The following is a 24155-nucleotide window of genomic DNA, read 5'->3' as shown; positions in this document are numbered from 1 at the left end:
ATCAGGCATCAGAATCACCTGTAGGATTTGACCAAAAAAAAAAAAAAAAAAAAAAAATCACAGATTTCTTGGTCCTGTCCCAGAATTCCTGTCTGGAATGGGGCCTGGTGATCCTGATGCTGTTGTGTGTCCCAGAGGATAGTCTTCGAGAATCTCTGTTCCAGAAGAAGTTAAGTAACCTACTTGTGACAAATAATGAAGCAGGTTGTTTCTGCAGATGATTGTGATTGGATAGTTGTCTGACTCACGAACTCTGTTTTATAGTCAGTTAGCAGGCACAAAGGATATTAATCCTCAGTATTCTGACTTATTCCAGATGAATTCATATTGTGAAATCAGGTGGCTTCTATTATCACTATAATATGAATAGTTATTTATTTAAAATAAAACGAAAGTTGAGATTCAGACTTTATTTGAACATCATTTTGTGGTTCTATTATTTAGTTTACCTTTCACTTTTAAGAGAGAGCTGCAATACTGACTTTTGTCACAAGGTGGCATCAAAAGCCTGAAGAATTTGGTTGAAATTTGATTTCTGAGAGTTAGATATATTTCATGAACATCCAAAACAAAAGAAATTTGTACTATGAGTTAGTTTTTTTTTTAATTTTGAGTGATATTTTGTTATTTTCATTTCAAAAATGCTTTCTTATTATAAAAATAAAATAGGCACACATATATGTTGACATTATTGATGACTAATCCCTTTGGAAATCAGTGAAACATATATCTTAGTGTAATAATATCAGATATCTTACTATCTTTCCTCAAGAAAGGTTTCAAAAAAAATTCAAGTTAGCAAGCAATTAGAAGGTCTTACTGTCCTGTGCTTGATAGTGTCTCTTTATGCAAATAGAAGATATAAACCCTGTCCCCAATGAGCTTTGAATTTAATTGGGGAAAAAAGAAATGTATATACATTCAAAGAGATAACAAAATAATAAAAAATGATTAAGTACAATGCATGATATGGATTATACAAAGAATATGAACAAGAATAAGGGCAATTAAAAATTGTAAATGGCATTTTACAGAAACATCCTTATATCAGTTGAAAACACCATAATGAATCTTCTTTTTACTGCAATTATCTATCACTATTATAAGTTATTTAAAATATGAAGAAGTGTTTAGTAATCTTGAGAGCTGTGTAAGATTCAGTTTTGACATAAACATCAGAAAATACTCACTTGAAGTATGAACTCACCTTTTATTTCATGAATATATAATTTTATTTTTTTCTGATTAATAGAAAAAGATTTCTTAGAAGAGGGTGAAGATTTTCTGGTCACACAAATACCAGCTGTAATATTCTTAGATTTCTAGACTCTGAAAAACCTATCTATGTAGATATCTATATCTACACTTGATCTTGAAAAAATTCAAGTGTAGGAGGGTGGTTACCTGGGGATGGAGAGAGGGAGAAAGGAATTTGCTGTTTAATAGACTGAGTTTTGCAAGATGAACAAGTTTTGAAGATATATTTCACAACTATGTGAATATACTTAGCACTACTGAACTAAGCACTTAAAAATGGTTACAGTGGTAAATTTTTCTTATAATAAGAATAAAAACAAGTGTCCTTCTATAAATTGGGCAACTAATAGGTTTTTATTGAAGATCAACAATGATCCTAACTTTATGTTAGCAATTAGGAGCTACTTCAAAGAAATAAATGCCCCGTTAAGAAGCTTATAATATAGTTAATTGATGATAGATTAGCCTCATTCCCAGTAGGTAGGTGATCTATTGGAGGTCTAACATCTACCAAGCATTGTGCTAGACATTTTGTATAAATTATTTCCAACCTTCAGTTCTCAAAACAATATAGGAAAACAAGCATTATCATCCCTATTTCTCTATTGTATCATTAAGGAAGCTAAGTTTTATAGATACGAAGGTTTATTTCCTTGTTCGAGGTTGCAAAGTTTCTAATCTTGGAGTTGGTATTTAAACCCAAGTCTGTCTAGCCTCAAAATCCATTTTCTCTATACTATACTGTGCTCCTCATTTAAATAAAAAGTAATTGAAAAGAATACAGATAAACAACTAGTAATTTGGTGCTCTCGTTTCGTATTTCTGCTGTCAGTTAGCATTGTTTCATTATAATTACTCGGACAAAATTAAAAGAAAGGGTATGTGATAGAATTAATATTAGCATTTAGTCTGGATTACATTTTAACCTGAGAAAGGATAACCACGTAATTTTTTGTTGGTTTGAACTGTCTTTTTATTTGTGTTTTAACTTTTGGAAACACTAATCTTTTTCCCTGTGTATTCGTGTGCAGGTTATGTGGGTATGTAATTTGTGCCGAAAACAACAAGAAATCCTCACTAAATCAGGAGCATGGTTTTATAACAGTGGATCTAACACACCACAGCAACCTGATCAAAAGGTTCTCCGAGGACTGCGGAACGAGGAGGCGCCTCAGGAGAAGAAGGCAAAACTGCATGAGCAAGCCCAGTTCCAAGGACCCTCAGGTGACTTATCTGTACCTGCAGTGGAGAAAAGTCGATCTCATGGGCTCACAAGACAGGATTCTATTAAAAATGGGTCAGGAGTGAAGCACCAAATTGCCAGTGACATAGCTTCAGACAGGTAAACATTTTGTTTAATCTTTAGGTAAACATTGTTTTTAATCTTCATTCCAAACAGAAATACAAATACATTGAAATGTTTAGGCAACGAGTCATCTAAATGTCATGTAAATGTCCATGTGTTTTATATAAATGCTGAAAGTGATGTTTAGGACTTGAGCTATTAGAGGTTTGAACAATGTTAGGTTTAATGAGGGAGCGTTAGGTTATCTGATTTTCCAGAATGAAGAAATGAAATAAAACAGACTAGATAGAAGGTTATTGGCATAGGAAAGGCAGACTGGGATAAGAGCAGTGGGAATGAAGAAGAGACAGTTTTAAGACATTTTAGAGAGGTAGGATGGAACGGACTAACCACAAGTGGGAGGTAAGAGAATGGGGAAAATTACTGATGTCTCTAGAACTTCTACATTAGGCTGAAGGTGGAGGTAGTTTCCCAAGGAGGCAAATAGACAAAAGGGTTTCATGAGTTTTCTGTATCTGTGGGCTACTTGGGATCAATTCTGTTGGCTTCTTCATGTTCAAAATGTGAGACTTTTATAAATAGTATTTATGGTTCTACATTTCCTACCTTTGAAAGAGGAGAATGAAAAAATTTCATGGGAAGATTATTTTTCTATACCGTATTCCTATTTGAATTGAAAACTAAAATAATCTGTATAATATATCTGGTTTATACTATTTCTGTTGTCCAGAAGTGGCCCATAAATTTCTGTGTGACTATGTACAAAGTCATGCATTTGAGGAAAAACAAATCTAAAATTATACTAATAGGATGTTGGGTTTGAGCATTCATTTATCACAGGTAAGATAACTGGGAGTCACCTTATATTGTGCCTAAAGTTGCCACCGTGATGTGCTGCTGTGTCTTGTGAGAATAATAAAATGATGGCTTCACCAGTTCTTTTGAAAACTAGCAAAAGTGAAACAAGGTAATCCTATCTTTGGGGAAAACAGTGGTGGTTTCATGGCTGAAATACTCTGAACATGTCTCAGTGTAAAATCTCAGGAACCCAAGGATTTTGAGTTTAGAGGACCCTCTTAGTTTGATTGAGGTCCACCTTAGGCAGACAAGATAATTTGGAAGGCAATCCCAGACACCACGTGTAGAGGAGTAAGCAATGATCCAGTTAAGAGAAAAAACACAATACTGCACATTCAAGAGCAGATTACCTCTTTTGGCAAACGAGTCTCAATTTTAGTGGGACTTCCCAGAGGCAGGGTAGAATGGCCTCAGAGTTATCTTACCTAATGGGTAAGGAGATGAGGTATTTATAAACCCTACCTCTCCTTTGTTATCGGTCTAGGGTTGTTCTTGGAGGGTGTTAAGTCTTTGGAACTCATTCTCCAAGCAGGTTCTTTTGGCCAGAGAAAGCACTTAGGGAGATATAGTAAGACTTTGCTATGCAGGGACTGGTAGATGATGAGGCAGTGTGGACTGGGACCGTGGCAGTGTCTGTTATACGAGGACTTTAGAAATCAATAAAGTCTGTAAAATGACAACTATCATGGTCATGGTATATGAACTTGGATAAAAAGATAGATGATAACCAATGGAGACAGAATTTTTAAAGAATTTCTAACACATTTTTAATGAATAAGTCAAATGAATAGTGAGAGCATAGACACATTCTGCAAAAACTAGATAGATGCATGAGATAGTCTCCTTTGGACTTTAGAAAGATAGGTTCAGGAAGAATAAAGGGAAATACTAAAACATTGGATCACATAATAGACAATTAAGTTTTGGAATGTATCTCATCAGGAAGTTGTAGACGTTTAAAATAAATCCAATAAGTTTATGAATGATTAATTCATCTTTGTAAGGAAGATAGAAGCACATCTCTAATCTCTGTAGAAGGTGGTGATGAGAACAAAGATATCTTTCAATATTATCTCTGAACTCTTCTTTCATTGGCAAAGTATTATGAGCAAAAAAAAAAAGAGCATTTGTTTTATCATTATTAAATGCAGATTCGACAGCAATTTGTTTTGTTAAGTGTGTATGTATGAACCCAGTGAATTCTTTCCCCTAGGGCATGGGGTGGGTCATGGGTCAGCAAACTACGCCCTGAAGCCAAATCTGGCTTGCCACCTGTTCTTCCCACCACCCCCTCCCCCCCCCCCCGCCCCCATAAATAAAGATTTCCTGGAACACAGCCATACCTTTCCATTTACTTCTTGTTTATGGCTATTTTCAGTTCCATCTCCAGGGTTGAGTAGTTACAAGAGACCATATGGCTCTCATAGCCTAAAGTATTTACTCTCTGACCCTTTACAGAAACTGTTGGCCAACTCCTACCCTAGAGAGTAGTTAGCTCTTTTGTTCTGCTGATGTCTCCTTTCTTTGCCCATTTTCTTTTGTTACTGTTTAAATTATTTCAGTTAAGCCTGCTTTCTTGTTCTGCTCTCTCCCTGTCTGCCGCCTAGCCTCTCTCTCTCTTTCTTTCCTTCCTTTTTGTCTGGGTAACACCCCCTCCCCCCATCTCTCTGCTGCTCCTTTTTTGTCCTTATCTATTCTCTTTCTTACCAGAGTGGATCTTTGAGCAGTTTGAGTTGGACTGTGAAATGGAGCTACTGATAAGGAATATAACTTCAGTTTAAAGTATTATTAGTGATTTGTTTCCTCAATACCATTCAGAAACTGGTGGGCACAAAAAGAGAAGATTTGATTCAGTTATTTTAAATCTCTGTGGATCTTAGAATTGTGTTTGACAGATACAAAAGTATGTTACTTATTTTTCTTTTAAGGCGTCTCAGTTTGATCTTTAACTGCATTCTGGGGTAGTTTTGACCTGTTTTATGACCTCTTCCCTCCCAGGTTTTGGCACAGTGCTTTACGCATAGACCCTTAGTATTTATTGAGTGAATGAGTATCAGTTGGCCCTAGATCTTAGTTTTTAGTTAATAAGCATTTACTTAATTAGTTTATTCATAAAATGGTAAATACTTATTATCAATTTGGAGGTAAAATATTGTTAGAGGTTTTCAAATATGTTTTTTTTTAATTTCAGAATAAGTTTTGAAATAACCATTTAAAAAATTATGTACAGTTGGCTTACCCTTTGTCATGCCCCTCAGGAATGCCCAGTGGCTTCTCAGTCTTTAATTTACATACTATAATGTGGTGATCTTATTAAAGTATAGATTTTAATTCGGTAGGTCTGAGGTAGGGCTTGAAAATCTGTATTTCTAACAAGTGATGCCAATACTTGTAGTGAAGGCCAGTAGTGAGGCATCTAAGAATATCTTAGGAAGGGAAACACCAGTGGCCTTTAATAGCTCAGTGACAGTTGTCTTCTGTACCATTGCCACTAAGAGGCATATACAAGTGAACGCGTAAGGTTCTTGGAAGATACTGTTCTGACATATTTTTTTTAATGTTTATTTTTGAGAGAGAGAGAGAGAGAGAGAGAGCAAGCAAGTAGAAGAAGGGCAGAGAAGGAGACACAGAATCTGAAGCAGGTTCCAGGCTCTGAGCTGTCAGCACAGAGCCCAGCACAGGGCTTGAACTCATGAACCATGAGATCATGACCGAAGTCAGACACTTAACCGACTGAGCCACCCAGGTGCCCCGAGTTCTGACATATTTATTGAGTGGGGGTCAGAAGGTGGAAACCAGCTACCTGGTGGCAGATGGACTACATTCGTGTGGTTGCAAGCCCCTGGCTCCTTTATTACGACATGGTGGCTGAGCATTTACTTATTTAAATATGTTGTTTTTTAAAATACACTTTTGGGGCACCTGGGTGGCTCAGTCGGTTGAGCGGCCAACTTTGGCTCAGGTCACGATCTCGCGGTCCGTGGGTTCGAGCCCCGCGTCGGGCTCCGTGCTGACAGCTCGGAGCCTGGAGCCTGTTTCGGATTCTGTGTCTCCCTCTCTCTCTGACCCTCCCCCGTTCATGCTCTGTCTCTCTCTGTCTCAAAAAACGTTGAAAAAAAAAAAAGAAGTATTTAAAATACACTTCTTATTTATTTCTTCTTTATTATACAGTTAGGAATATATATCTTACATAGTACATATATAGTTAGATTTTTTACCTCTGAATTCATTTTCAAGATGGTCAAGGGGATGTTAACAAATATTTGTTTTACAAAGAGGCCTTGGGATGGAGGATTTACTCCTTAATACCCATCACCTATTTAACCTTAATACCCATCACCTATTTAACCCATCCCCCTGCCCACCTCTCCTCGGGTAACCATCGGTTTGTTCTCTAATAGTTAGGAGTCTGTTTCTTGGATTCTCTCTTTTTTTTTCCCATTTGCTCATTTGTTTTGTTTCTTAAATTCCACATATGGGTGAAATCATGTGATATTTGTCTTTCTTTGACTGACTTATTTTGCTTAGCATAATACTCTCTGGCTCCATCCATGTAGTTGCAAATGGCAAGATTTCATTCTTTTTCTTTTTAATTTATTTTTTTAAATTTACATCCAAGTTAGTTAGCATATAGTGCAACAATGATTTCGGAGTAGATTCCTTAGTGCCCCTTACCCATTTAGCCCACCCCTCCCTCCCCCAACCCCTTCCAGTAACCCTCTGTTTGTTCGCCATATTTAAGAGTCTCTTATGTTTTGTCCCCCTTCCTGTATTTATATTATTTTCGTTTCCCTTCCCTTAGGTTCATCTGTTTGGTCTCTTAAAGGCCTCATATGAGTGAAGTCATAGGATATTTGTCTTTCTCTGACTAATTTCGTTTAGCATAATACCCTCTAGTTCCGTCCACATAGTTGCAAATGGCAAGATTGCATTCTTTTTGATTGCTGAGTAATACTCCATTGTATATATATATACCACATCTTCTTTATCCATTCATCCATCGATGGACATTTGGGCTCTTTCCATACTTTGGCTGTTGTCGATAGTGCTGCTGTAAACATTGGGGTGCATGTGCCCCTTCGAAACAGCACACCTGTATCCCTTGGATAAATACCTAGTAGTGCAATTGCTGGGTCGTAGGGTAGTTCTATTTTTAATTTTTTGAGAAACTTCCATACTGTTTTCCAGAGTGGCTGCACCAGTTTGCATCCCCAGCAGCAGTGCAAGAGGGATCCTCTTTCTCTGCATCCTCGCCAACATCTGTTGTTAGGCATGCCAGATTCTTAAGCATTTGTTCTGACTGGAAAATTTTAACAATGTCATATGACTCAGTTACATTTCAGTGCATTTTGTTAGATGGTGAGTATGCTACCAGCTATAAGTGACGACAAGACAGTAATAAAAATACAAGGTGATTATCTTAGATCTAAAATGTAAAGCTTTAAGGCAAATTAAGTGTAATGAAAGTTTAGGAGTTTTGTAATCATTGTAATTTCCTTATTGTCTGGTGTTTATAACCTACCAGTACTTTTGTGACATTTGATTAAATAATTAATTCATTAAAAATTTTTGATTCAAATTCCAATTAGTTAACATACAGTACAATATTAGTTTCAAGTATAAAATATAGTGACTCAACACTTCCATACATCACCCGGTGCTCATCACAAGTGCACTCCTTAATCCCCATCACTTATTCACCTCATTTCCCACCCAGCTCCTCTCTTGTAACCATTAGTTTGTTCTCTAAAGAGTCGGCTTCTTGGATTTTCCCCCCTCTCTTTTTTTCCCCCACTTTGCTCATTCGTTTTGTTTCTTATGTTCCACATATGAATGAAATTATATTGTATTTGTCTTTCTCTGACTGATTTATTTCATTTAGCATAATACTCCCTGGCTCCATTCATGTCATTGCAAATGGCAAGATTTCATTCTTTTTTACAGCTAAGTAATATTCCATTCTATCTATCTATCTATCTATCTATCTATCTATCTATCTATCTATGTTCTTTATGCAATTATCAGTTGATGGACACTTTGGATGTAAACTTCAGGGTGCATGTATCCCTTTGAGTTAGTATTTTTGTATTCTTTGGGTAAGTATCTAGTAGTACAATTGCTAGATTGTAAGGTCGTTCTATTTTTTTTTTTTTAATTTTTTAAATGTTTATTTATTTTTGAGAGAGACGGAGACAGAATGCGAGTGGGTTAGGGGCATAGAGAGAGGGAGACACAGAATCTAAAGCAGGCTCCAGGCTCCGAGCTGTCAGTGCAGAGCCTGACACGGGGCTTGAACTCATGAGCTGTGAGATCATGACCCGAGCCAAAGTCGGACGCTCAACTGACTGAGCCACCCAGGCGCCCTGGGTAGTTCTATTTTTAACGTTTTGAGGAACCTCCATACTGTTCTCCACAGTGGCTGTTCTAGTTTGCATTCCCACCAGCAGTGGGAATCCTTTCTCCACATCCTCACCAATACTTGTTCCTTGTGTTAATTTTAGCTATTCTGACAAGTGTGAGGTGATATCTCATTATAGTTTTGATTTGTCTTTCCCTGATGGTGAGTGATGTTGAGCATCTTTTCATGATCTGTTGGTCACGTGTATGTTTTCTTTGGAAAAATGTCTATTCATGTTTTCTGCCCATTTAAAAACTGGATTATTTGGCTCTGGGGTGTCAAGTTTTAGAAGTTCTTCATATAGTTTGGATACTAACCCTTTATTAGATATGTCAATGACGAATAGTTTCTCTCGTTCCATAGGTTGCCTTTTAGTTTTGTTGGTTGTTTCCTTTGCTGTGCAACATTTATTTGATTATTTTAAAGTAAAAGTAGTAGTTAAAATATATGCTTAAGACTTTTGCTTCCAGTATAGATGGAGTAATAGGGCCTGGGTTTACCCTTCAGCCTCAGACATCTGAAAAAATAGACAATATATTTGAAGCAGTGTTTTTTTAGAAATTGGCATTAGGCAATCAAGGAGAATAACACCTGAAAGGTGGTAAATAAACAAAGTGAGCTCCATGATTGCCCTAGCATGCTGCTTTGAGAGAGTTTTCAGGCTATTGCACAGGGACAAGAGTATAGAACCCAGAGGTCTTCCTGAGTTGAGGAGACAGTTCTGAGGGCTTCAGGAAACCAAGGCAACTACAGTTTGCTAGACAGAATACCAGAGAGGAGACAGATGAACAGCAAGATACCTTGGAGATCTGAAGAGGGTTCTTTTTGTGTATTCAGTGGAGTGATGATTGGCAACTGTGGCCAGGGAAAGAGTCATCCAAAATGATGAGAGGGAACATGGGCCTGCATTCACCCAGGACCAAGAATAATGTCTGTTCCTTGTGGCCAGACTAGCAAACCTCAAGATTCCTGAAACAGTGGGTAGAATATTTTGGAAAGTCTTGCTTTTGCAATGGGGAATAATTAATGCTAAAATGAGCACTGCTGAGGGACAGAATAGCAGATCATAAAAACAGGACCTGAAGAGATCAGACTGTTTCTAAGTAATTTTACTGCCTCCCAGGAGTTCAAGAAGATTTATAGGAATACACAAGTATTCAGTACCCAACAAGATAAAGTTCACGATGTTTGACATCCAAAGATAACTGGGCATACAAAATGGTAGGAAGACACAATCAATAATGAGAAAGTAATTAGACACAGGATGTCAACCCAGAAGTGATACAGATGGCAGAATTAGCAAGAAAAACTTTAAAGTAGTTATTAGAATTGTATCCCATACAATTTTAAAAAGTAAATTAGAGATTAATAAGATATAAAAAATAAACCCAAATTGAATTTGTAGAGATGAGAATTATAATATCTGAAATGAAAAATATATTTGATGGGGATAATGGAAAATTAGGTACTGAGGAAGAAAGGATTCGAGAATTGAAGACAAACCAATAGAAATGATGCAAAATGAAATACAGATAAAAATGAGTAAAATAATTTGTAAGTGAAAGAATCACAACCAGTGGGACAGTATCAAGTATTTAATATACATGTAATTTGGGTCCTTGAAGCAGAGGAGAGCATGAAGAGTCCTAAGAAAAATTTGAAAACATAGTGACCAATTCTTTGTTTCTTCAGATTTTTATCTAAATTCCAGTTAGTTAACGTACAGTGTAATATTAGTGTCAAGTGTATAATTTAGTGATTCATCACTTACATAAAGTACCCAGTGCTCATCACAACAAGTGCCCTCCTTAATACCCATCACCCATTTAACCTGCCCCCCACCCTTCTCCCCTCTGGTAACCACCAGTTAAACACACTTTAAATAAAAGGACAAACAAAATATATGAAGCAAAAACTGGTGAAACTTTTAGGAGAGATACACAAATCCACAGTTATATTTGGAGATTTCAGTACCCTTGTCTTAATAACTAATAGAACAAGTAGGCAGAAAATCAGCAAAGACAGAGTAGACTTGTACATTAGTATCAAGTAACCTGACCTAATTGATGTTTATAGAACAGTCCGCCAAACAGCAGAATATTCATTCTTATTAGGGATACACAGAGCGGTAACCAAGATAGACCAGATTTTGGCCATGAAACAAATCCAAGTAATAAAAGATATGTTCTTTGGTCACAATGGCATTCAATTAGAAATCAGTGACAGGAAGATCTATGGAAAAATCCCCCAATATATGGAAGCTAATTAACGTACTCTTAAATAACCTAACGATCAAAGAAGATTTCAAAAAAGAGGATAGAAAACATTTTTAATTGAATTAACATGAAAACATACCGTGGAATTTGTAGGCTGCCACTAAAGCAGTACTTAGGGCAGAGTTTATAGCAATAGACACTTATATTAGAAAATAGGAAAGGTCTCAAAGCAGTGATGTCAGTTTCCACCTTAGGAAACTTAGAAAAGAAAAGCAATTTAAACCCAAGTGAGCAGAATAAAGAAAACAAAAACTAAAGCAGCAATCAGTGAAAGAGAAAATAGAAACAATGAAGCCAGAAGCTGATTCTTTGAGATCCATGAGTCATTAAACCTCTAGACAGACTAATCCTGGACTTTATTGGCAGAATGATCAAACAGTAGACTTGAAGATATACAATGACGTTTCCTTATATGGCCACCACTTTAGAGACTTATTTTTAAGAATATGATATGAGCTTTGAAAGATAAGCTATGTCTTTTTTTTTTTTAAATGTTTAACATATTTTAGTCGGTTCCATAGTGTAAAAGTCAGCCTTTCTCTTGGAATTTATCTAATGTCAATATTTAGGTGACAAGGAATTTTTAATTCTATTTCAGCTGAATTAAACTTGAACCATTCTCAAGTTTCCTTATTTAAGTGACCTGTAAAAGGAATTGCACTCTCTGCCATTACACTTAGGACAGTCCCAGTTTATACCTGTTCTCTCCTGGAAGCCTGCATAGGTTGGCATTTATCCTGGGATTTTTATGTGAAGTGTTTCATTAAGAGTTGCATTAAAATAAGTTGGGTAAGTTTGGTAGGATTCGACTTTGTACTTAAAGCTCCTGATTTCATTCTGTGTGGGATGCCTGTGCAGTGAACAGAGTTCTCATCTGAAATACAGCCAGCCAGAGTCCATCCTTCCCCTTACTTTTCAGACACAAGATAGTTAACTTATCTCCTTTAAGAGCAGGAGGCAAGGCGCTCACTGACAAAACGAAGTGTGATCTAAAGGTCACTGGTGGTGGTGGGAGGAATATTTGACATTGTTCCTGCACTTGCCCTTTGGTATAGAGGCCTGTTTTGTCATGGCTCATTCATTAGCATTTGAGATGCAGGAAGTCACGTTTGTGGGAGACTTCAGAAATTGTAGGTTAGTTGTATGTGAAATATGTTCAGGAAAGAGAGGCTGAACAGTATTATCATAGAGTGCATAAGAAGGTGGTCTGAATGTTTTTTCCTACAGTGGTATTGGCATTTATTGTATAGTATGAGCCTACAACTATTTGTGTATTTTATTATTTTGTGATTTTTAAAAATTTTGCAATAACTATTTCATCAGCAAAGTGCCAAAAAAAGAAAATGCATTCTTACTGAGCAACGTGTAATTTGCACAAAATTTTTGTTTTCTTTGCCTTCCACTAGAGGGCTCATAGTCACTGAAAACGTGAATTCAAAAAGGAAAATAAAATCTGGTGAAGAAGCAACATCTATTTTAGAAATTAGTTACTTTAAGAAGATCTAAAGATGACAAAATAATACAGATACAGAAGGTGTATTTTACATGTCATTCTGTCAAGCATGACTTTTCTTTTGATATTAGTTCTTTAAAACTAATTTTAGTCATTTCCATCACAAGAATTTTTTGGCGGTGGGGCACCCAAAAAGTAAATTATTGACTCCATTTGAAGAAGAACTTCAAAATGGATGATGGGCATTGAGGAGGGCACTTGTTGGGATGAGCACTGGGTGCTATATGTAAGCCAATTTGACAACAAGTTATATTAAAAAAAGAAAAGAAAAGAACTTCACTGCACCAGTAAATGCTGACATTCTAAAAAGCATTTTAAAAGACATTGAAAATTTTCTCTGTAAAAGTAAGGGAGGAATTGAGCAAAGTAAATTTCCTGATGCAAGAGTCATGTGTATCTTTTTCATTAATGTATACGTAGCACTTTGCACAGTAATTGACACACAGTGGTGCTCAGTGAATACTTGTCAAAATGCTGAACGAATGGAATTATAAAATAGCTTAGGAAAAAGGGGGGTGAATCATAAGGGCATTGGAGTGTCTGACAGAACCCCCAGGAAAAGAATGAGGATAGACCTTGTGAATAACTGGAGTGATGGACTCAAATACTATGAACTTGATCTCGGTATCTTGTCTCTGTTTCTTAGCTTTGTCTATTTTATTCCCGTATGTCTCCAAAAAGGTTTTTAGTGCTCAACTGTTCTACATGGTGGGGAAAATGACCACGCATAGAATTTGTTTAATAATTCAGTTTGTTCAAAATGTTCAATTTGTTAAATAATTGAATGAAAGGAGTTTGTAGTAGCCTTCATATTGAAAATCAGTACATTATTGGCATATGTATTTTAGATAATGCTTGGGAATTCATACAATACGTTAGCTTAAAGCTAACTTATAGGAGATTCAGTAGTCAAGAAACGAAACTTTGCTATGAAAATATGGTTAAAGTCCAGGATAACACATAGTTGAATTGAGATTTATGCTAATTGGGGTGGAGATAGCTAGAACATAATTATAAAGTCTGCCATTTGAAAGCTATTAAAATGTCTCACCATTTGATTATGTACATAATGGTACACATATAAAAGTATTTTAGGATGGGCTCTAGGCATTTTGATCTGACACTGAATAACAAAATTGATCTTGCTAGTGGACTATAACAAGATTACCCTGGCTGAAAAGGATATAAGTAGAATTTTATGTTTTGTGCCTCTTAAACTGGATGCGAGGCAAGAGTAACAACTCTTGAACTCATTTGCAGCATGGAATTTGGAGTTATCCTGTCTTTTGATATTAATTCTCACCATAGTTTTGATACTTTAAAAAAGCTTACATTTCTTCATAGGTTAGAAGTAAAAAAAAAAATGAATAATATATGAAAAACACATATTTTTAGTAAAATTAGATTAAATTTATTTTTTCTTTAACAGGAAGTGTTAGAAGTTATTTTGTTCAAAATGACTTAATATTATTGCACTTGAAAGATTGCAATGCTGATTTAAAATATGGTTTAAGATCTTGTTTGAGGGCGCCTGGGTGACTCAGTCATTGAGCATCTGATTTCGTCTCAGGTCATGATCTCACGGTTCATGAGTTCGAGTCCCACTTCGGGTGAGCACGAACCCCACATTGGGTGAGCCCTGCTTTTCTCTCTCCCTCCCTCTCAATAAATAAATAAATAAATAAATAAATAAATAAATAAATAAATAAATCTTGTTTAATTACCCCCGTTTTTGATTTGCATTTTCTTTTTGAACTTTTTTTTTTTTTTGAGAGTAAATTTTAAGACCTCTGAGCTCATGGAGAAGGATTTTCTTATGCTTCAAGATATATTTCTTCTTCTGTATGGTATCTCCTTATTTTATATACCTGTTCCATACCCTACTCACTCCGTTTCTTTTTCCTGTACAACCACTGGGATTTTGTTTGTGTAAATTTTTATTAATGTTCTCTTCAAATGTAGGGGTATACATATACATATTTACATATGTATATATATTTATTCCTTTAAAATGATACATTGTATACACATACATATATACGTGTGTGTGTGTGTGTGTGTGTGTGTGTGTGTGTGTGTATGTTGGAGATCTTTTTTTTTTGCTAGTACATGATGAGTGTGTTTTATCATTACTTTATTGAAAAGTTTTTTTTTTTTTAACATTTATTCATTTTTGAGAGACAGAGAGAGACACAGCGGGGGAGGGGCAGAGAGAGAGGGAGACACAGAATCTGAATCAGGTTCCAGGCTGTGAGCTGTCAGCACAGAGCCTGTTACAGGGCTCAAACCCACAAATCATGAGATCATGACCTGAGCCAAGTTGGATGCTTAACCAACTGAACCACCTAGGCACCCCTATCATTACTTTTAATGGGTGTGTCAAAATTATTTAGTCCCTATGACAGACATTTAGGTTATTGCCAATTTTTTGCTATTATAAACACTATTGTAATAAATAATCTCATGTATATGTGGTACATATAGGTAGCATATCTATAAGATAAAATAAAATTTCCACAATTGTGATCACTTGGTAAAAATGTATGTGCAGTTTTAATTTTTTGTAGGCATTGCTATATTGCTTACTATAAAGCATGTACCAATCTATTCTTCTGTCAACAATTTAGTTACTGCTTTCTAACTCTTTAGCCAACACAATGTTATAGACCTTTTTTATTTAAGTTTATTTATTTTCAGAGAGAGAGAGAGAGAGAGAGAGAGAGAGAGAGAGAGAACACCAGTGGGGGAGGGGCAGAGAAAGAGGGACACAGATGATCCAAGTGGGTTCTGTGCTGAGAGCAGAGAGCCTGATGCGGGGCTTGAACCCACAAACTGTGAAATTGTGACCTGAGCCCAAGTCAGACGCTTAACCAATTGAGCCACCCAGGCACTCCAAAGTTATAGAACTTTTCATCTTTCTTGTATCATAGATGAATCAAGTTGAGCGTGTTTGTATATGTTGAAGAATATTTGTATTCCTTTTTTTCTTTTTTAACTCTGTTGCCCGTTTTTCTGTTAGTCTTTATCTGAATGAATTTTTAGCATCTCAGGGCACCTGGATGGCTCAGTTGGTTGAGTGTAGAGTGTCCAACTTCCGCTCAGGCCGTGATCTCACAGTTCGCGAGTTTGAGCCCCATATTGGGCTCTCTGCTGTCAGCGCAGAGCCTGCTTCGAGTCCTCTGTCCCCTCGCCCCCTCTCTCTACACCTCCCCTGCTCACTCTCTCTCTCAAAAATAAATAAACATTATGGGGCGCCTGGGTGGCTCAGTTGGTTGAGTGTCTGACTTCGGCTCAGGTCATGATCTCGCAGTTCGTGAGTTCAAGCCCCACGTCGGGCTCTGTGCTGGCAGGTCAGAGCCTGGAGCCTGCTTCAGATTCTGTGTCTCCCTCTCTCTCTGCCCCTTCTCCACTCATGCTCTGTCTCTCTCTGTCTCTCAAAAATGAATAAATGTAAAAAAAAAATTTAAAAAAATAAATAAACATTAAAAAATAAATGGATTTTTAGCATCTCTATGTATATTATGGAAGAGAATTCTTGGTGCAGTGGATTGTATATAGCTTTCTATTGCTGTGTAAAACCTAATGGCTTAAAATAATTTAAATTTATTATCTCACAGCTCCATGGGTCAAGATCAGGAGAAAGGTTAGCTGGATCCTTGGCTCAGAGTCTCGCTGGGCTGAAATCAAAGTGTTGGCGGGGGCTGTAGTCTCATCTGATGCTCAGGGTCCTTTTCCAAGCTCACTGATTATTGGCAAAATTCAGTGCCTTGAAATTGTATGGCTGAGGCTCCCAGCGCTTAGAGGCCACCCACTGTTCCTTGCCAAGTGTCCCTTCCCATAGCATGACAGGTTTTTTTTTTCTCTGAACCAACAGGAGAATGTCTATATTGCTGTGAATCTTTTTGACTTCTGTCTCTGACCTCTAAAGCTCTTTTAAAGGGTTGTTAACTTTCTGCTTAATCAAGCCCACCTCTCATAATTTTCTTTTTCATTAACTTAAAGTCAACTGAGTAGGGACCGTAATCATATCTACAAAATCACCTCACTTTTGTCATATAATGTATGGGAATGATAATCCCATCATACTCACAGATCCCACCAACACTCAAAAGGAGGGGATAACACAAGGTGTTTATATGAGGTGGCAGGAACCGCAGGGGATGTCTGCTTGCCTGAGATCGCACATGTTTTTTCTGAGTTTGTTATTGTCGTTTGGTTTTGCGTATGTTGTCCTTTTTCCAGTGCATACACATAACCATGTCTTTTACAGTGTTTGGGATTTTTTTCTTTTATGACTCCCGTTTACTTTTTAAAAAATGGAGATCTAATTCACTTGAGGTAGAATTCACCCTTTAAATTATACAATTCAGTGGATTTTAGTATATTTGTGAATTTGGGCAACCATCACCACTAATTCCAGAGCAGTTCTACTGTCACCAGAAGAAATTCCATACCCATGAGCAGTCAGTCACCATTTTCCCCTATCCTCCGCTCCCTGGCGACCACCAATCTATACCTCCCAGGATTTGCCTATTCTGGGTATTTCATAAAAATGGAATCATACAGGGGCGCCTGGGTGGCGCCGTCGGTTGAGCGTCCGACTTCAGCCGGGTCACGATCTCGCGGTCCGCGAGTTCGAGCCCCGCGTCGGGCTCTGGGCTGACGGCTCGGAGCCTGGCGCCTGCTTCCGATTCTGGGTCTCCCTCTCTCTCTGCCCGTCCCCCGTTCGTGCTCTGTCTCTCTCTGTCCCAAAAATAAATAAACGTTGAAAAAAAAATGGAATCCTACAATATACGGCTTTCTGTGTCTGGCTTCTTTCACTTAGAATAATGTTTTCAAGGTTCATTTATGTTGGAGCAGGAATCAGTGATTCGTTCATTTTTATGACTGGATAATATTTCATTGGGTGAATATGCCACATTTTAGTTAGCCATTCATCAGTTGATGGGCATTGGAGTTGTTTCCACATTTGAGCTATTATGAATAGTGCCGTCATGCAAGTTTTTGTGTGGCCATATCTTTTCAATTTTCTTGTCTTTTCTATTACAGTCATGCTTGTGAATGTGAAATTTTATCTTGTTGTGGTTTTGATTTGCATTTCCCTCATGACTCATGATATTGATCATCTTTTCTTGTGCTTATTGGCTATTTATATATATATTCAATGGAGAGGGGTATAGTCAAATCCTTTGTTGTTGCCGTCTTTTCACTAAGATTAAAAATATCCCTTTGACTTCTCCTAATACTATTATGATTTTTCTTTGACATTATGAAACAGTGATCTATCAGAAACTTATTACACTATGGTGTGAGTTACAGATCTAACCTTACTTTTTTATATATGTGGTTACTCTTTGTCCCACAACTGTTTATTGAGTGGTGAATCTTTTCATCCCACTGATTTGAGATGCCATTTTTATCACACATTGAATTATTGTATTTTAAGGTATATTTATAGATGTTCTGTACTGTTCTATTTGTCAGTCTGTTCAAGCATGTATCTAGTTTCAAAAGTCCCTTTCTGGTACAGAAGCAATTCAAACTGTTAGTCATTGAAAGTAAGATACTTGGCAACTGAGCTCTAGTAATACATTAAATTTCATAGTTATTTAGCTAAGTAACTTGTGATGTATCTTAGATTATGCAATGAGTGAATTGTGGAAAAGTGGGAAGGTTCTGGAGAGTAGGGAGGTTATATTTTTACCAATAATACTTCTTTCAGTGGCTCCTGGGTGGCTCAGTCAGTTCAGCATCAGACTCTTGGCTTTGGCTCAGGTTATGATCTCGCAGTTCGTGAGTTTGAACCAGGCGTCAGGCTCCACGCTGACAGTGCAGAACCTGCTTGGGATTCTCTCCCTCTCCCTCTCTCTGCCCCTCCCCAGCTCGCGTGCTCTGTCTCCTGTCTCTGTCTCTCTCAAAAAATAAATAAACTGGGGTGCCTGGGTGGCTCAGTCGGTTAGGCATCTGACTTCGATTTAGGTCATGATCTCACAGTCTGTGAGTTCGAGCCCCCACGTTGGGGCTCTGTGCTGACCGCTCAGAGCCTGGAGCCTGCTTCAGATTCTGTGTCTTCCTCTCTCTCTGCCCCTCCCCCACTTGTGCTCTGTCTCTCTCTGTCTCTCAAAAATAAATAAATACAAAAATCAAACAAACAAACAAACAAAAAAACAGCAACCAAAAAACTGTACTAAAAAATACTTCTTCCAGCTATATAGTTTGGGTGTGTTAGTGATCAGAGCAAAAAGTGAGAAGAGAAGTAGCAATTGTGTTAGAAATGAAGTATGAAATATTCTTTCCCTGTAAGATATTGCTGGAAATGGCACTGATAAGTGATAAGAGAGTTCAGCTTTTGAATGATCAAGGATATTTATCACTTATCATTTTTGCCACCAGATGGCAAAGGTGTGCCCCTGAAGCAAAATGGCTTGATTGTAGTTGCAGAGATGGTTATAGGACTACTCAGTGGATTAAGCTGGCACTGGAGAGTGTGAAAAACAGACTGGTGTGTCTGGTGTATCATTGCCTTTCCTAGGTGAATATTCTATTCATTCCAAAATGTTTGTCTCTAGCTCTGAGATCTCCATGTGCCAGACTTGTATTTACAGTTGCAGGCTGTACAGTCTTACTTTTCGTTTCATAAGTATTTCAAAATCAAAATGTTCTAAATCTAAGTGTGTGTTTCCTCCCAAAGGGGCAGCTCTGTTGTCATTCCCCAGCTCTTCTGATGTACCATCAATCATCCCGCTGCTCAAGTTAAGATAGTTACATAGTATTTTCTAACCCGCTTTCCCCTGATTTTCATATTCCGTGAATATTTATTGACGTGCTTGGCCAACTGCATCTTTACTCTATCTCTTGTATTCAACCCTTCCTTTCCAGTTACGGATATCACTGTCCTGTTGAGGTACTGTTTCTTGCTTTCTGGTTTTCTGGGTCTCAGTTTGTTCGCTTTTCTCCATTCTCTACTTTCCTTCCGGAATAAGGATTTTATTTTATTTTATTTTTATTTTTTTAATTTTTAACTTTTAAAAATTTACATCCAAATTAGTTAGCATATAGTGCAACAGTGATTTCAGGAGGAGATTCCTTAGGGCCCCTTGCCCATTTAGCCCATCCCCCCTTCCACAACCCCTCCAGCAACCCTCAGTTTGTTCTCCATATTTATGAGTCTCTTCTGTTTTGTCCCCCTCCCTGTGTTTATATTATTTTTGTTTCCCTTCCCTTATGTTCATCTGTTTGGTCTCTTAAAGTCCTCATATGAGTGAAGTCATATGATTTTTGTCTCTCTCTGACTAATTTCACTTAGCATAATACCCTCCAGGTCCATCCACGTAGCTGCAAATGGCAAGATTGCATTCTTTTTGGTTGCCGAGTAATACTCCATTGTATATATATACCACATCTTCTTTATCGAGTCATCCATCGATGGACATTTGGGCTCTTCCATGCTTTGGCTGTTGTCGATAGTGCTGCTATAAACATGGGGGTGCGTGTGCCCCTTCGAAACAGCACACCTGTATCCCTTGGATAAATGCCTAGTAGTGCAATTGCTGGGTCGTAGGGTAGTTCTGTTTTTAGTTTTTTTGAGGAGCCTCCATACTGTTTTCCAGAGGGCTGCACCAGCTTGCATCCCCACCAGAGCAAGGATTTTAAAAGTACAGATATAACGAAGTCATTCATTTCCTCTCGTTTGATACCTTCCCATTTTGTACTTAAATTTCAAATCCTTAGTTTTCTAAGGGACGTTAGCATCCGTTGATTACCTACTATGTTCTAGGCTCTGCGAGAAAAAATGTAAGGCGTTTAATTTTAATTCCCACAAGAATGTAAGGTGGGGCTTACGATACCCTTTTTTATACTAAAATGGTTTCTCAAGATTCCAAAATCAGAGGTATAGTTTCATTTGAAACATACATTTTTCTGGCTCAAAATCCTATCATTCAATTTTTCGAGGCTCACTAATTATCTGTATTTTTTTAACCTCATCTCCTATCACTTTATGCCTCATGCAACCTATAATACAGCCATAGTAGATAACTAATGAATTTAAAAAGTATCTTTTATTCTTCAAATTTAGAGTATTTGCTCATGCTGTACCTCTTTATCTAGAATTCTGTTCTAGCTATGCATATACTAATTTAACAAATATTTATTGTTTGTCGTGTGCCAGACAGTTTTCTAGGTGCCAAGGGTATAGCGGGGAACAAAATAGACAAAATCCCTCATGGAGGTTGCTTTTTAGTTGGGGAAGACAAAAAGGTAAGAAATAACTAGTTAACTGGATAGTGATACAACTTGAGGCCTGTGTGTTGGAGGCTATGTGCGTGTGGAGAACGCCAGGGGGCGCCATTCCCTTAGATGTGAGTGGGACCTCCTACGCTCTGGCCTCAGTGCTGCAGAGGAAGATAATGCAGGGGAAGAGAGAAAGGGATTTTTTTGAGGGGGAGGAGGGATGATTAACAATTTTAAATTAGAGGTTAGGGAACACCTTAACATCGAGTTAAGACCTGAAAGAGGTGAAGAAGTAAGTCATGTGGTTATCCGGAGGAAGAACACTCCAGGCAGAGAAAGCGTAAGTGCCAAGATCCTTAAGTAAGGGTGTACCTTGGCATTTCCACCTAGATCTTACTTTTTCTTCGAATCTTAGCCTAAATATCCCTACTTACACGAAGCTTTCCATTATTTTTTTTCCAGCAAGAATGATATTTTTTGCTTTCAAGTGCACCTTTATTATAGCACTTACCACCATCTGACCTTCTATCAACTTGTTTCCCTCTTACTAAATTTTGAGCAACTTTAAAGTATGCTGTCTTTTACATCTTTGTGTCCAAGCATGCCTGGTTTAGGTTCTAGAAATCGTAGGCACTCAATGACTATTAGTCAAATTGGAATGAATTTAAATAAATCACTGAAAAGACAAGTAGATAACTGATTCTTTTCTTTTCTTCTTTTTAAAGTTTATTTATTTATTTTGACAGAGAGAGAGCGAGCGAGCAGGGGAAGGGCAGAGAGAGCAGGGGAGGGGCAGAGAGAATGGGGAGAGAGAATCCCAAGCAGGCTCTGCTCTGTCAGCCCAGAGCCCCATGCGAGGCTTAGTCTCACAAACCATGAGATCAGGACCTGAGCCAAAATCCAGAGTTGGTCGTTTGGCCAACTGAACCACCCAGGCGCCCCCACCAATAGGCTTTTTCATACCATTTACCTGTTCCAATTATGCTATGTTTACGAAAATTGAATTTATTTATGTAATCCAGTACTGTATTTTTCTGTGCCCTTTAGAATAATTCTTTTGGTAATGTCTTTGTAAGAACACGTTAACCTGCGTAAAAGAACTAACCTCCTATAAGACTGATGTCTGGTATAGTCTTGTTCCTTGGACACCTACAGTGATGATGGAGCATTTTAGGTGCTTTAATGTATTATTTTAAAGCAGTTCTTATGCATGTTTGCTTTGACCCATCACATTTTAGCTTCAGTTTATCGAATGTGACTAAATATCTTGCTGTTTTCTGGGTTCTTCAGTCTATTTTCGGGTAAGGTGACCTATATCCCCATTTGTTAGGGTCCGTCCTGGCTTATACCTCTTGTCCCAGCATAATTTTTAAGAGCACTTACTCTACTCTCAAAAGTCCTGACGTTGACAATACATTACATCATCTCCCTATTCTTCTTGGGGGCTTTCTATGTGGTATCTAATGAAAATCATGCATAGTACTTGTTGGACTTGTAGAAAGCTCTGCATGGAACTATATTGCAGCAAATATCACTTCAGCTACTTAGCCTATAATATTTTTTAAGTATATACTTTATAACACTCATATAGAAAGAGAAATACAAAAAAGGTAGAAGATGCTCTATGCCATAAGAATTTATAATCCAGGAAGTCAGGACTAATGATGTAGTCATCTAACTATTTGAATTTGGTAAAAAACAAATGTAACAAAATATAACTGAGAAATATATGGACTTAGAGGGGTGCCTGGGTGGCTCATTCGGTTAAGTGTCCAATTCTTGATCTCGACTCAGGTCATGATCTCATGGTTCGTGAGATCAAGCCCCATGTTGGGCTCTGCGCTGACAGTGTGGAGCCTGCTTGAGATTCTGTCTCTCCCCCCCCCCCCCGCCCCTCCCCTGCTTGAGCTTTCTCTTTCTCAAAATCAAATAAATAAATAAATAAATAGTAAGAAATCTATGGAATTAAAGAATTAAATGAACACATTTAAATGATGGAATTACATAGGGCAGTTTGGGGAAGGTTTTATAAGTTTATTAAAACTTTAACAGAATTTTAATGAAAAAAATTTAAAGACAGAAGATGATATAAAAATAGTAGGAAAGAAACTTGTATAGTGTTGATGTTCCTAGATCATTAATATCTCTTCTGCCAGTCTTTATTTTGGTTCACAGATGTAAGTTTTGTTAGTCATATTTATCAGTTTATGGCAGTTAAGTGATCCCTATAGGGCTTTTCTGTTGTATTCTTTCCCCACCTAAATATGGATCTTAGAATAATAAAAAAATCTTGTATTGTGTATGTACATGTTTTAAATTACATAAATGATGTGGTGCTTTAGATGCTACATTTGAAAAGATTTGTTTATGTAGGGATATTAGTCTATTGTTGCATTATATTCTGTGGTAGACAGAATAATGGTCTCTAAAGATGTCCATAGATCTTGAGATGGGACAATTATCTTGGATTTTCTAGATGAGTCCAGTCTACTCATTTGGGTTCTTAAAAGTAGAGAACCTTTCCTGACTGGGTCAATGAGATGAGATGGAAGAAGGAAAAGGAGGGATTCAAAGCCTGATAGACTTGACTGGCCATTGTTGAGTTTGAGGATACGGAAGGGGACCGTAAGTCCATTCCGTAACATCTAGAAATTGGGAACCGCTCTCAGTTTGTAGCCAGCAAGAAAATAGTGACCTTGGTCTACAACCTCAAGGAACTGAATCTGCCAACAACATGAAGGAGCAAAGAACAAAAAAAAAATTTCTTTCCTAGAGCCTCTAAAAATTCATCTGGCACCTTGATTTTGGTCCATCGAAGCTTCCACTAGACATCTGACATACAAAACTGAGACAATAAACTGGTATTGTTTTAAACCACTAAATTTGTGGGAGTTTGTTATGGCAGCAGTAGTAAGCTAATACATATTTCTAGTATGTATCATATTTTATTTGACAATCTATTAGTGATGGAGAATCTAGGCTATGTGAAAAGTCCTCACTACCGCACGCAGTGAATCAGTGAACATCCTTGGAACATGCCTCCTATGGACCTATGCAAGTCTTCCTCTGAAGTGTGTATATCTAGATGTGGAATTTCTGTAACATAGGGTATATATATTTTGTTTAACTAGTTTCTGTTTTCAAGAATGTCTCTGTCCATACTCCTACCTGCAGTGCTTGAGGATTTGTGAATCCTCATCTAATTACTAATAGTAATATTCAGACGTTTGCGTTCTGCCAGTCTGGTAGATTTTAAGGGGTATTTTTGTTCTAATTTGAAATTTCCTGATTACGTTGAAGTCAGGAATTCCTTCA

General features: G+C 37.4%; 1 protein-coding gene across 43 annotated transcripts in view; it reads left to right on the top strand.

Annotated features, from left to right (window-relative positions):
• The window catches only part of RIMS2 (regulating synaptic membrane exocytosis 2), a 601125-nt gene that overhangs the window by 178458 nt on the left and 398512 nt on the right, over positions 1-24155 (top strand). For all 43 annotated transcript variants that reach the window (XM_053208502.1, XM_027064049.2, XM_027064046.2 and 40 more), the window contains one exon: positions 2289-2599. In XM_053208502.1, the coding sequence (XP_053064477.1) occupies positions 2289-2599 (311 nt within the window). The remainder of the gene's footprint in view (positions 1-2288; positions 2600-24155) is intronic.

Source organism: Acinonyx jubatus, chromosome F2 (genome assembly GCF_027475565.1).
Source record: "Acinonyx jubatus isolate Ajub_Pintada_27869175 chromosome F2, VMU_Ajub_asm_v1.0, whole genome shotgun sequence".
Lineage (NCBI taxonomy): Eukaryota > Metazoa > Chordata > Mammalia > Carnivora > Felidae > Acinonyx > Acinonyx jubatus.
The sequence above is the reverse complement of the archived record's forward strand: the minus strand, read 5'-3'. Positions and strand labels throughout refer to the sequence as shown.